The 14,405-nt window shown below is 37.8% G+C and overlaps 1 protein-coding gene across 2 annotated transcripts in view; it reads left to right on the forward strand.

The window, feature by feature from the left end:
• Positions 1-14,405, forward strand: part of LOC115453442 (nuclear receptor-binding protein homolog) — an 88,630-nt gene that overhangs the window by 65,707 nt on the left and 8,518 nt on the right. For both annotated transcript variants that reach the window (XM_037439515.1, XM_037439516.1), the window contains exon 2: positions 13,590-13,814. In XM_037439515.1, the coding sequence (XP_037295412.1) occupies positions 13,590-13,814 (225 nt within the window). The remainder of the gene's footprint in view (positions 1-13,589; positions 13,815-14,405) is intronic.

Here is a 14,405-nt window from a genome sequence, read left to right on the forward strand (position 1 = left end):
ACATGTGGAGAGGAATTAAAACACAGTTTATTTCTAAGTACTTAAATAACTTTATATTTTACCAATAAAAAGTCAAAATTGAACTAACACAAAATTCTTTCTATTTGTCGGTATCCTCTTCCATATTCCATCCATTATTATATTCTCTTTCCCCTATCAACTTATATACTTTAGTTTTCTTATGATACTGATGTTCTTTAGTTCTCCTGTAGTGATGTCACTATTTCTCAAATTAGTTTTGGCTTTATATCCTTCCCTTACTTTCACGGATTATAAAATTGTTGATGCCCTTTTTTAACTGGGTCCCAGCGTTTTACCCTCCGTATCAACCACCACCTTCATATTAACACCTGCATGTAACGCGCATTACAGGTACGAGAATAGTCCATCTTATCACTCAATACCGCCTACCGACTGACCAAACATTTTGGAAATCAATGTCGCCACCTTATCCGCCCATTTTATTAATCTTCCCCACCCTTAAGCTCCCTCTATATTTCCACAAAAATTATGTATGCATTCAAAATTTCAAAAATCATTGTGAACTAATTAGTAGCTACCTACGTTCGGCATTTGATAAAGTAGGAACTGAGGTTTCTTAAATTAATAACCCTAAATTAGAAATCTTAATAAGGTGTATCCAAGATAGTGCTGTTTTGACTTCAAATTATACGTTTTTAGTTCAACTATCATTGGCTCGAAAGGCCACCGACACCAATCCTCCTCTCTTCCCTGCGACAGATTAACTAATCAACACGGTGTTTTATCACCTCTAGTATAAATCTGATAACATTCTCGTCCCGTACACCGCCGGCGAGGTCCCCGGACGTCTCAGTCCCGCCGTCAGATCCGCCGCTCTTGACAATGAACCTCGCGCGCCTCCCTCCGGCTGATCAGCCGTTTTGGCGGTCAATGTCGCGACCTTCGGCCCGCGCGGTGCTTTTTTCGAGATATTTTCGTTGTTAATTGGCTCGTGTAACGTAACGTGCGATATTCAGCTTTATTGATGGCTGCAGCTGTTAGTATTTAGTAATAATGGAAATTTGGCTTTTATGACTTGCATATGTATATTCGTATTGAATATATTTAGAAAAAAAAATATGTATTGTGGTCTGATACTGGTTTTATCTAATCAAAGATGCATATGAACACAAATAACTTTAGTTGAACACCCGCATAAGTATAGCCTGGTTGCATATATTAGATCACCTCTTGAATGCATTCCACATCTTTATATTTTTTAATTAAATAATGCCTAAACAAGTTATACACAAAATAAGGGTACTTAAATAATATTGTTGTCGCAGAGTTAAGTAAAATATTTTACTCTAAATATTAAGAATTAATTATCGAACAAAACATCTCATGATGTTAGCACCAAATCATAACCTACCTACGTTTATTAAGTTATTATTAGTCTTTTTAAATAGATTAAAAGAAAGGTAATCTCTACTTTTATTGCAGTTCATGCTAACGACATCGCTCCTACAAATATTGGATGAATCAAGCTTGTATTATGTTCATTAATCATTTATTTTTTATAATTCATCGTAGCTTTTGAATCCAAAAATATATCCTCGTTTTATAAAAATAGTTACAAACCCATAAATATAATGTTATTTATAACGAAGTCGTCAAAAGATTCTCTATAAATACAAACGCTTCTATATAATTTTAAAAATCGATATCATATCTTGCTCACCGACGTATATGTACTGCGGAGGAAATGTTATTTTCGTGCCGGTGCGGGTTGATTCGAATTTTCCAGGCACATGGCGCCCACCGACATGCATTTCCATTTGTAAAGTAATAGCTTCACGTCGAAACTACTAGAGTATGTGGGCTCTAGAATTGTCATGTTGGTACAATGTGGGATAATGGATTGTGCCGTTTACTGTGCGTTATAATCAATGAAATTAAAATTAATAGAATGAGATTTTTTTATATTTAAAGATGATTTTTTTAGATATTCGGATTTTGTTTAAGTGTCAAACTTGTGCCGTTCATTGTCAATGTTTATAAATTATTGTGTGTTGCTTGCTTCACTCGCATGAATAGCCTTGCCCTCTATACTGCATTGCCAGCGCTATCTATATAAAAAACACCTTAAAAATCACTATTTACCATGGGAGCAAGTTATCGGGGTAATAATACCAAATTTCATTCAAAACCGTTTAGTATTTTCCAGCGATTACTTCTAACAAACATTCGAAAAATATTTTTTCGTACTCCATTTCCGGGCGAAACAGTATATTCTTAAATTCATAAATTTATTAAAAGGTAATTAACTAGAACTAAAGATTTTTGCATTATACCCTGTGTTCTCTACAACAAAATCTACGCAGCTTCATAGTTAAAAAACTTTAATTAATATAAACATGTTATATTCAATGGTAGCGTAAAGTTTAAATGCTCGCCACTAGTCATTTATTAATTCCTCTTTTTATGATGATAATAGTACAAATGTATGCCTCTAGAATATTAATGGTCTCTCAGTTTATAATGATCAATAATAAACAGTCGATGCGCGGCAGACACGAATAGTATTTACGTCTTCGAAGCCATTATAATGGCAGTCACAAGTGCATAGCAAATTAACTTAAATGTTATTAAACAGTATTTTAAATAATTGTCGCGTCTTGTGTCTATTTTTAAGTCATGACAAGAGCATCAGAGACAGTATACTAAATACGTTCATTATTGGTACGTATAGTGCTTTAAACTATGATTACTACTAAGGAAACAAATTCCAGATTCGTTCAGTTGTTTAAAGAATATTTATATTTTATGATCATTTTTCTTTGAAATAACGCAAACTCTTGAACGACAAACGCTTACTATTGAAGTTAACGTTTAAATACGAAGCCAATTTTCGAATTGATTTATCGATGTCCGCATATATTAGTTTTCAAAATAATCAATAAATTGTGTTTTGTCTAGCACTCGCTAATTTACAAGTGCGAACAATCGGTCACTTGTTAAAATCGTCACAATCACACTTCCAATGTTTGGTGTTCACGCCGTCCACTTCCGTGTTTGATTTGCTTTTGCGCATTTATATTCCCATTATACGCTACAACACATCAAAATCAATTGTTTGTTTAAAGACATACGGCGTAGTTTGGTTCATTCCACAGCAATGATAAATACTATTGGGGGAGTGACTTGCATTTGAAACATCTTTTACAAATGTTGTAAATCAGGCATTCAAACAATGGCCACTATATTAGATAACTTTGGTATATCAAAGGTATTCAATCGCTATAAATGCAATCTTATATCACCAAGAATTCTAGGAATGTAGGTCATTCAGCCAATATTGAGCGCACTGCAAATAACACGAATACCTAAGGACCTTACGCTATGGCACGCGAAGACTGTAAATGTACAGGGCAATACTACCACATGAAGTGGAGCGAAGCAGCAAATACTTTGTACCCGATTGGATAGTGACTGTTCAAGTACCTCATGATGAACAAACCTTTCAGAGTAACTGATGATTCATTCGTATGGAGGTTCAGTCAATTATATATTTAAAAATTCATGGCCTTCATATTATCAGATGCAGTGTAGTCATTTTGTCGTACAGGAGAAATAATCAAATCATATATGATCACCATTACCTACTATACTGGAGGACCAGATTCATCGTTTTAAAAAAGAGATGAAGTATTTGAAAACAGGTTAAATTTTAGACCCTAAGGCCATCACGCTCACATATTGCATCTACTCTAAGTTCGCGAGACGGTTGTACCACCCCACGAGCCCATTCGTGCTGTATACAAAACTGGTTGTAAAACGGTTTATCGCGTAAACAGAATATGCAAATACTCGACAAACTGAACACAATTTGCAACATGCAAGTACTACGTTGCACAAGGTTGGGCCGGAATTTGTAATGAAGTCCGACCGCCGCTCTTGCCTAAATCTGGAGAGCACGTTGTACCCTCGGGCTTCCAACGTTGCCAATGGATTGCAATGAAACTACCTTAGAAAGTGTATTAATATTGAAGTTCGTTGGTTTTGATGTATGTATAGGTGTAGTGGGCCTGGCAAAGTTGTAGAGAAAATAATTATAAGATTTTGAACACAAAGATAAATTGTACCATGTCCCTAGTTCAAAACCTAAGTGAACAAAGGTATGGCGGAGACTTCTAGGAACTAGTACGATCTATCCACTAAGAAAAGATTAAGTGAATGGAGGTGGTAGTTACACTTTAAGGGTCAACCGTGCCAGGTGGTCCACGCGGACGTCGTTGCGACCAAAAGCTACTTGCATGTAACAGTATTGCTGGACAGGTGCATTCTACCAAAGAGCGCAAAAATTAAAAGTATCATAACATGTTTACATATCGGCGCAATAAAAATACCTTCGCCGCCATCAGCAGTCGACATCTGCAGCATTAACATCGTTAATATTTATTGCACAAGTCCATATGTCGAAGGGCCAGGATGTTACTGCAATTTTGCAAGGAAAAAGTTGAAATAAGTTATAGGATATAGATCCTTGATGGACTGGATAGGTGCAAGTTGCAACAGGCGACTGTAGCTTACATTAACACAAGTTGTTTCCGTCGTGTGATTTGAACAGGGTGTAATTGTGATATCAGCTTACTTATGTATTTATTGCCTTGTTACCTAAATAAAGTTCATATTTCAGTTTGATAACCAATTTCCAAAATATGTACTATTAATGTATTGAAAGCAAAATACATATTCCACGAAAGAGTTGGAAATTAACAAACAAAATTAAATATTCTTTGGAATTGTATCTGAATGCGAACAGGGCGCGTTTCACCGCGCGCTTAACGGGCCGGCTCTCGGTACGTATAATATCAGACTTTGGGGAGCCAAATTGTCGTTGAATATTCAAAGGCTATGACAGGCCGACCGGATAATTCGGTAGTCCACAAAAGTCCTTGGCTTGTATCGATATTTACAAATTGTATATTTATATGTACTATATTGTTGATTGCGGCTGCGTCTACTTGTAACATTTTTCGAAAAAAGTCGAATAAAGAACAAATATCGATCCTTTCTATGCGGATCGAATCCAGGAATCCAACGGCTATTCAGCCAAAGTCCGCTGCCACTAAACTAATGAGTCAATGTCAATTTATTTTACGAATTCCCCTCTCGGTCGCTAAAATCATTGTCCAGAAATAAAGCATGAAACGAATCAGACAGCGTGGACCCCTCACCCGCGCAGGTGGCCTGCGGTCGCACAATACTACGGTTAATTTGATTAAGCGACCGCGCAGACTGTCCTGCCTGGCTCCGCCCTGCTTGCTTCCGAATCAGAACTGCGGCGTGGCACGAAATGTTCAGTCAATTCGACGTTAATGCAGCCTATTTGATGTCTCGTTATATAATCCATTGATTTATTTTTATATCCATCATTTCATCAATTTGTTATGGCCCTTTTTGATGTCTCGATATGTCAAGCGATGTGTTGTTGGCTGCTGTTGTTCTGGTTATGAACAGTCAAGGCTTTTATCAACTACCAAGCTACTCGTTCGTCTCGTTTCATTTTTCATTTGTACATAAAAATACATAGCTGTCACTTCAAGCATATTTTTCATTTCACTTTGTGTTCATTTCTTAAACAAAAGCGAAATTATTGGATGCATTTTAAAATTCCATTTCCTACTGTTGTGTATTCCATCTTCTCGGTTGGGTTTTTAACAGAGTTTCCATTCCCACGCAGTCTAGTTCACATCCATCATAAACAGCGTGCGTTTAAAATGTAAATACCCGCCAGTCGTGTTTATTCATCTTCGTGTTGCATTGTCGCGTTTTATTCCCGTCCGTTTCCTCTAATTGTATTGAAATGCGACTACTCCGCTCCGTGACTTCACTTGCGAGGTCGATGTGTCGCGCGACGCTTATAAATTTGAGTAATATGAGTGCGACATCCGATGTACAATAGTAGACTCGATTAACAAGAGTCGCATGTTCGATTCCCGCGTGGACAGAACGTTCTGGGTGATCGACAATTATTATACAGATCAATGAATAGCTGTAAAATATAAAAATCTATTAGATTTTATTAAATAGTAATGTGTTGGCAAAATCGTATCATCAGTACCTTTTTTCGGACATGGCATAATTTTACCATTAATTGATGTGAAACTTCGAAAAGGTTTATTATTTATTATTATTAGGTATTATACGGCTATGATGTCGGTGAATGTATTTTGACACTTTGGCCATTAACTTAAGCTCCGAACGGACCCCTCAGAAAAGTAAACCTTTAAAAAAGTTAAATATCCTAAATGAGGGTCAACAAATGAGACGTCTCAATTCGGTACGCCAAACTGGCCATAACAGTATCGCTCGGCGCTGCGGTGCCCACTAAACAATCTCATTATGCAAATTGAGCTGTTCCCGAAATTCTTTATAGATCACGCCTGAGCACCCTCGGGACTGTTCCTGTTGGGTTCAATGGAGATACTGTGTCTATATGGCAATTGGTTCTGGACTCCAGAGTGTTTCCAGTAGACGTTGCAGAGTATTTAAATATTTATGGAAAGGTACCCAGCGTGTTTTGTGTTATGGATTGTAAGCATTGCAGGTGCAATTGTGCAAGCCTAGCCCGACAGCAATACGAACTACGTTATTCTTCAATCTAGGAAATAATCCGCTTTGTGTCCTAAATATGTAAAAAAAATCCAAAACAATATCTGTTTATGTGTTCTAACAACAACCTAAAAGTCCTTGTTCAATTATAGAAACAATAAAAAATTAATAATATTATCCAGATGGCCTCAGAGATCTTATACGGAAGCTTCATCGCTTAGGACACAATTAAAATGCACATATATCTTCATATTTATGTATATTTACAATATAGTCAACTTGACGAGGAAAGCGTTGGGCTATCAAGGTTGGCGCAATGAGTAAAAGGTTTATATCCTGTTACAATATATCTACTGTTACTAAAAATGTTTCATTCCTCTTTTGTGCAAGAAAATTATATCTAATAATATCTTAATTATTTTTTAATTGAAAATCTCACAATTGTTACTTTGGCCTTCTTCGGTCCATGGCACATAGTCCAAGTGCACTGATATAACAACATGGCACTGAATATTAATGATTACATTGTCTATAGCAAACACCTATGACCTACCCCAACGTGAAGCATTAACCGAAATGGCTCGTACAAATAGTGCAATTATTATGAATGCAACAACTAGTCGCTCGATGTCCCGGTTGTTCGGGGCGTTTAGTTCGCGTGCAGTCCATTTCTAATTATAGATACATAGTGCACTTCGGTATTTATTGTAATTAATTCTTTGGCAAAATTGGCTTGTTGCTGCTGAGATCATGGGTTCCATCTTCACAGCAAAAAACCGAACGCGAGTTTAATTTGCCAAATATTTCATCTATCTAATACCTATGGGATAAGACGCTAAGCTTCCCAATATTAAAAGCAAATAAAAATAATCCGATAACTAATATTTTATGTAATCGAGTGATGTAAGAAACAATAGTAATTGTTAAGCTCTTATTATTTTTAAAGCGCTACTACCTACTAGCTTGTGCAGACTATAAGCGCTTGTTTATTCCACATTGAACACATTGAAACACACTTTGGCGTGTAAACAAAGCAGTAGACACAATTGCACATTTCCTTAGAAATGACTGTGATATTCAATGCGCATCGAAGCTTGTCAAACTTGAAGCAGCTCTCTATTGTAGGACACAAGTCTCCGTGTATCCACCGACCGGTCGCTCTACTCATCGTCAAACTATAATAGAGTAATTTCCATTGTCTGGTAGGCACTAGGCAGTGGTGTTAGATGTTTTTTTTTGTTGGCCGTCCGCACGTCCGGGGCCGGGGCCCTCGCGTAACAAATTCAATTAGCCGTCGGCGTCGAACCTACGTCCGTTTGCACAGCCCACTCGGTGTTTTGTATGCATTTAAGCTACGTAATCAACTCCATTTGTTTCGGTTCATACGATATTCTATTTTTGTCTTCGATTCGGTTTTTTGGTGTTATTTGTACTGTTTTATACTTTAAGAGTAAAGGGTTTGTAATCGCAACACTTTGGTAACATATTCGTGTTGGGATCGAAGTACCATTTTTCGTTTCAGTTCGTTAATTAATGTAGGCTGTAAACATTACTTAAGTATGTAAAGTTTAGAACACAATCAACATATTTCATCTTAGATATCGATACTTAGCGCTGAATACTCAAGTAACACTGAGAGACATAGGTGCGTACTGAGACAGAAGCTGCGAACTCTATTCCAACCGTCCGTTCTCATTAGGCCTTCAGTCTCCGAACATGTAATGCGATAAAACACATTTTTACAGCTCTTTTCATGTCCATTATCGTTTAACGCTCATAAAATTAACAGATTACACTGCGCGCGGTGGTTTCCTAGAAACTCGGCTGTAAAAGTTAACTGCCTCGGTAAAGATTTTTACAATGTTAGTGCTGACTAGTTAATATGGCCAAGGTCCACTTGTATACCTTATGTATACTTCTACACTAATATTATGAAGAACTGAAGTATGAAATCTGGAAAGAAACAGCGAATTAAATAGTCATTTCCAGATAACAATTATTTATTGATAAAATTTAGATTTAGATCGAAGATTTATAAAGTTCTATCAAATTGGTCTAAATTCCACACAATACATTATGTTGATAGATTATCATGTGTAACAGTTAACATTGTTACTATTATTTTGACAACAAAAATGTATAGATCATTTAAATTTGTACAAAAGCAAATAGTTCTCCTCACTAGCAGCACTTATCTTTACTATGATTGTAAACGTACGCCTAGCGGCGGGCTCCACCACGTACCACGAGTTCTATGTAAGCACGCACCGCGTTTAAACTCGACAATTTTCACCAGAGTGTACTTGTTACTTATCGGATACAAGGTACCACAACCGCTATACTAGCTACTTGGTTCTAGTTCGATATATAACTTTGTTGCTAATGTGTCTGTGTGAGGTATATAAAGGTAAGTGTATAAGTTGATGCTTATATCTTCGGAGTGGCAGGCGAAGGAGGAACAGCGGCAAGGATATACTTCGCTGAGCTTTTAAAATATGTGATTGACCTGCGGGTTGACAGATTTACAAGCATGCTTAAAAAAATCTTACTAAGAACTTTTAGGTGTGTAGATTTCCTCACGATGCCTTACTTCACCGTTATAGCAAGAGATAAATTACTTATTGCGCTTTTCAAAAGTCTGAGGTGCGTGCTTCGGGGACAAGATTCGAACCTACGACCTTCGTCGTCTACTCCTCAGTAGGCTATCGCTGCTTAAAATAATTTCGAATTCACGAAAAGCAAACATATTGTTTCGCTATAATCCGCACGTCGTTTTTGCGGCCACGACCGTCGGGCGTCGACGGCTGATGCCTACGTGTTAATCCGTGAACTAATAAAACAATTATCGACTGCGAACGTCCGTGTGAACAACCTGCGATTTATGGCACATTACTTGCCGATATGGAAGGAATTAAAGATCAAATAGAAGTCGCTTTAACTAAAGACCCCGGAGAATCCGTTTGGTTAGCAACTATATTATGTAGTTTGCTATTAATGTTGTGTTTCGTCTTAAAGGGTGCTGGTGCGAGTGTAATACCACAGCTTAATAAGAGCTTAATCTTAGTAAAAATTATACATTAAGTAATCGAGCCGTTCGGTATGTATAGATAAACCACTCACTGCGACTCAGTATCTTGTTTTTAAATGTAATATCCGTTCGAAGAAAAACAACACCAAACCCCCCCCCCCCCCCACCCCCATTTCTATTATTATGAATGCCAACAAATATCCGGATGCGCAGCCGCAAAACGAACCCCACACCCTACACCGCGGTACCTCCAATGATCTCGCCAATGTCCGCAATTAGGGCGCGTTCACAGCGGGCGCAATAAATCGCGCGGTAGAAAGCCGTCGGCCGCGTCGCGACCGCTCGTTAGTCTGTCTGTACGTGTACTAGAGAAAGTGCCCGTCGGTGGTCAACGGACGTTCGATTACCGGGCGTGGCCGATGCCTATTTACAATATTGGGGATCGGCTTTCGAGATTTATTCATTGCCGCGTAAATGGCGGCCTTTAATTAAGTGACAAAGGTCACGCAAGTACAGTTTGTAGGAGGGTGCTCATATATTTTGTACCTGGATAGCGATCATGGCTCACAATGAAAATGCAGAGGCAGTGGTTCGTTTTGATGCGCAGAATCCAGCCATATTAAATATAAGACAACAACACAAGAGCAAGTGTACAGGAATAAGTGTTAATCATTTCCTAATGTAGATACTCCAGAAATAAACTTTATCAGTGAGTGTCGCGCGGAGGGACAGGACGCCAGAGGACAGAAGGCCCATTGTCCCCGCGCATTGCGTTTATTTTTAACTCCACAGACCCCTGTTGTCTTAACTGTTTATTATCAGCGCTATTTTTAGTACGTGACGCGCTTAAGATGCTCACCGCTCAGACCTTACATTATTTATAGATTTGGGTTATATTTATATTCATAATGCAGGGTGAGTTTTTATACCAGATATGACATTTTCATACCCACTGAGATAGGCATTGTTTAGATTTTGTGTGAACAATGTTTATTTTTAAATTTCATCATCAAGACATCGTGGTATTAATAAAATATAATACGAACGACGTAATTAATAAACTGAATAAAGTACTTTTAATTGCGTAATATTTAATATATTTTCCTCAATTCGGATATGGTAAATATTGTAGAGAAATATCGAAACGAGATATTAAAAGACTTGGATAATAGTTTAATTTGTATTGATAATGGACAATTAATTAGCGACGTGTTTAATCTACTACGCAAACGATCATGGTATAATATTTGTACGTTTTGAACAAATGTTTGCGCAGGATCTTTGCAGTCTATTGGAATTTGTTTTGTTCGCTGGAAATAGAGGGAAAGATGGCTGCGAGATCTGCAAGGAACCGAGTTATTCATGATACTTTAATGGTCAACTGTATATTTTGCCGTAGGTTCAATGTAATATTATAACCCCATCTTTCCCCATTTCCCCTTAAAACTCTCCCACGACTCGTCTGCAATAACTTGCCGTTAAATGAACCTTGCGATTCAAATCACTACTTATCGGTTGTAGTATCCCAATAATGTGCTGGAATAAGTCTGAAGTTTGTGTTAAACTAGAATCCAACTTCGTATTTTAGTATACCACGTGACCTGGAACCTCGCCTGCCTATGCATAAATAGTCGTTTCAAAATCAGTGTCTGTATTCTGTATAATAATTTCCGTACGGATTTTTTGTAACGCCCAAACGGAAGTCAATCTAATAATTATTGTGTCACTTAAATTAGTAAATTAATCCGCACAGTAAGTGACATTGCCTTATGTGTTGTTTTCTTTTTATTCCCTTTTCTTTTTTAAAATCCTGTGGCTCTGATGGTATTTATGAGAATTGGTGATAGCTTGCTATACAATGGCCATGAGTAGTAATTACTTTTTGCTATACAAAAGCATAGTCTAGAACTTTTATAGTTATTAGTAATTCCTTGTTTAGTATCTACACAGAATTACTGACCGGGATGAGCGGCGGCGGCATAATCCGCAACAGCCCGCGCCGAGCCTCGAGTATTCAATTTAATTATAAACTTAATGCCCATCGCGTAATCTGATTCCCGCGGGCTGTTATCTGATAAAGTCGCGCGAGATTTGTTTTCGTTCAGCAATATCGCGTTTAATATATTGTTGGGTTTGATGACGTATTTTGTGATTGTATTAGACACCAGAATAGCGTACGTCGTTCTTCAAGATAAGAATCTTGTTTAAATGCCAGTGAAAACCCCCATCAAAATAGTTCAGCTGCGTTGAAACACACTTTAGAGAAACAAACAAATATGAATATATTTTTGCTTCTCTTATTTTACATAATATGCACGGTTTTGTTTTTTCTGCGGTTTTATCCAAGTGACCGCCTTGCTGATGGTAAAGGGATTGGAGTCCAGATAGAATGTTTACTGATGAGAGATGTTTTTCACTCACCAGTTGATACAATTATGCCGGCTTGTTTGGACTGGACACATTTACATACATAAATTTCGTGTATGCATTTTGGTCTTAAACGAAAGGACTATTCCTATCCTATTAGGGAGGGAAAGGAGATATTTGAGGATCCAGAAATCACACTCAGCATACAAAACGCTACAACTCGTAAACACTTCGGTATGAGTATTGTACAATGCAGCGCATATAGTGTAAACAATATAATTGATAACGATAGCTATTAATTACATGCCGTTAAGTTACAAACAGACGTATAATGAGAGTGCAGCGGCGGTGCGCCGGGGTCGATGACTGATAACGCGATGGTTGCACATTCGCGTACACTCGACACCACTCGTAATACCTACTCGGTTATGTAATGCAAATAGTGTTGTTTTATGCATCTGGTTACCAGTCTTACTAATAGATACAACCAGTATGAAGACAGACAAACCTGAACTAAATTTTCTTGGCAATTAAGTCTGTACTACTTTTGATGTCACCCGATCTCATCAGAATTACATGTTCTTCCTCATAATCAGTCTACTTCACATATTTATACAGTTTCTTGGTGGCAAAAATAGATCAATTGGTTCGATGATATGTACCTACACAGTGTTGCATACGTGACCTGCCTAACAATTTACAGTATCAGTTCTCTTAGTACGAAACCCCAATTGGACGCTGCCTTAGCGAGCGCTGTGCGTCTCAATTGGATGATTGGCACAATTCGCCACCGGCAGCGGCAGGCACGGCGCAGGAGTCGAGAGACTCGCTATTTCAGACCTAAATCATTCAATTTGCCACATGTACCCGTACATACAGACTAAATTGTGTATGAATTATGTTTCATTATTTAAGGGAGACATAATAATTTTAAAAAAATTATTGATATTATATTTGGTTATTAGATTTGAGATTCATGCAGTCATCGAAAGCGTATAGTCATGATGCGACTCGATCCATATTAACGATCGACTCTTGAGTCGATTTGTAACAATTTTCCTTTGCTGTACACCACTCGAATTCTCACAATAGAAACTAAACATCAATTACCTACTATTGTATAACTTGAAACTTGTTATGTTCTATTACAATTTGTCTGGCAAAAAGACAGCATTAATTTAATTAATCATTGATGAAAATCGTTTATCGATAAGGCACATGAGAATAAGCGTTATTATGGACCCTCCTATTGACTAGATTATAATAAAAGTTTGTTTAAACTTTGTCAAACATTAGCATTTTGATGTTAAACGTGGAAACGCAAATAACACGCGCGTGCAGCCTCGCATCACGTACGAAGTTGGTACGTACCAAACTAGATATCCTTGTGCGACGTGTGTCGAAACATGTAGTGCTTAAGTGCAAATTGACCATCGGTTATCGAAGTTATTAAAAATATCGCGTATAAATATGTATCTTTACAGGATGACTAAATCACACAAAAAATTGTACGTCTATCACACCAATGTTCTATTTCAGTCTTAATTGTAAAGGAAATAAAAAAATATTGGAAGTCCGAAATACTTAAGTAAATTTCGTTCGTTTTCCATTGCAGGTAGAACAGCGAGATGTGCCTGGCATCGACTGCGCGCACCTCGCCATGGACACGGAGGAAGGCGTGGAGGTTGTGTGGAACGAGGTGCAGTTCTCCGAGCGCAAGAACTTCAAGGCGCAAGAGGACAAGATACAGATGGTGTTCGACAACCTCACGCGACTCGAACATCCCAATATCGTCAAGTTCCACCGCTACTGGACCGACACGCATAACGACAAGCCCAGGGTACGTTTTAATAGGCTTTTATTTGCACGGAAAAGTTCCTATTTAATCCAATGTAATGCGTAGAAACAAAATGGTGATGCATCTGTCTACTGTTGGTAGATTTATGACGGCTTTATTGAATGTAGGTTACAGGTTATAGGTATATTGGGTAACCTGGAAATCCCGACACGCGACACGTCTACACGAATTACTATGATCGATTAAATATCATGTGTAAGGTAGTCTGTATTCAGTCAGCTATAAGGTTTATTATCCAGTATCTTCTCACCATCGAAACCACCACACTCCATCGCGCAGATGATACACGCCACAATACTCTGAAGAATATGTATCGACAAAATTAGTCTGGCAATTAGTAATCTAATCGCATGAAGTTTCTTGAGCCAAGCAATGACGTATGGATCCGTCATATGTCAAAGCATTGAAATACTACACCGTCTATAATGATTTACATCGACGACCGGAAGGTACATGTCATCACGCCCAGTGTCAAGATAATTGGCACTGAGATATCTTATTAATGTAGTTCTTCCTGTTCGCCTTTAAAAGGGCAATAGAACGGTTAAAGAAGACATCGTAAGGAGCCTAAGA

The sequence above is a fragment of the Manduca sexta genome, chromosome 17 (genome assembly GCF_014839805.1).
Source record: "Manduca sexta isolate Smith_Timp_Sample1 chromosome 17, JHU_Msex_v1.0, whole genome shotgun sequence".
Taxonomy (NCBI): domain Eukaryota; kingdom Metazoa; phylum Arthropoda; class Insecta; order Lepidoptera; family Sphingidae; genus Manduca; species Manduca sexta.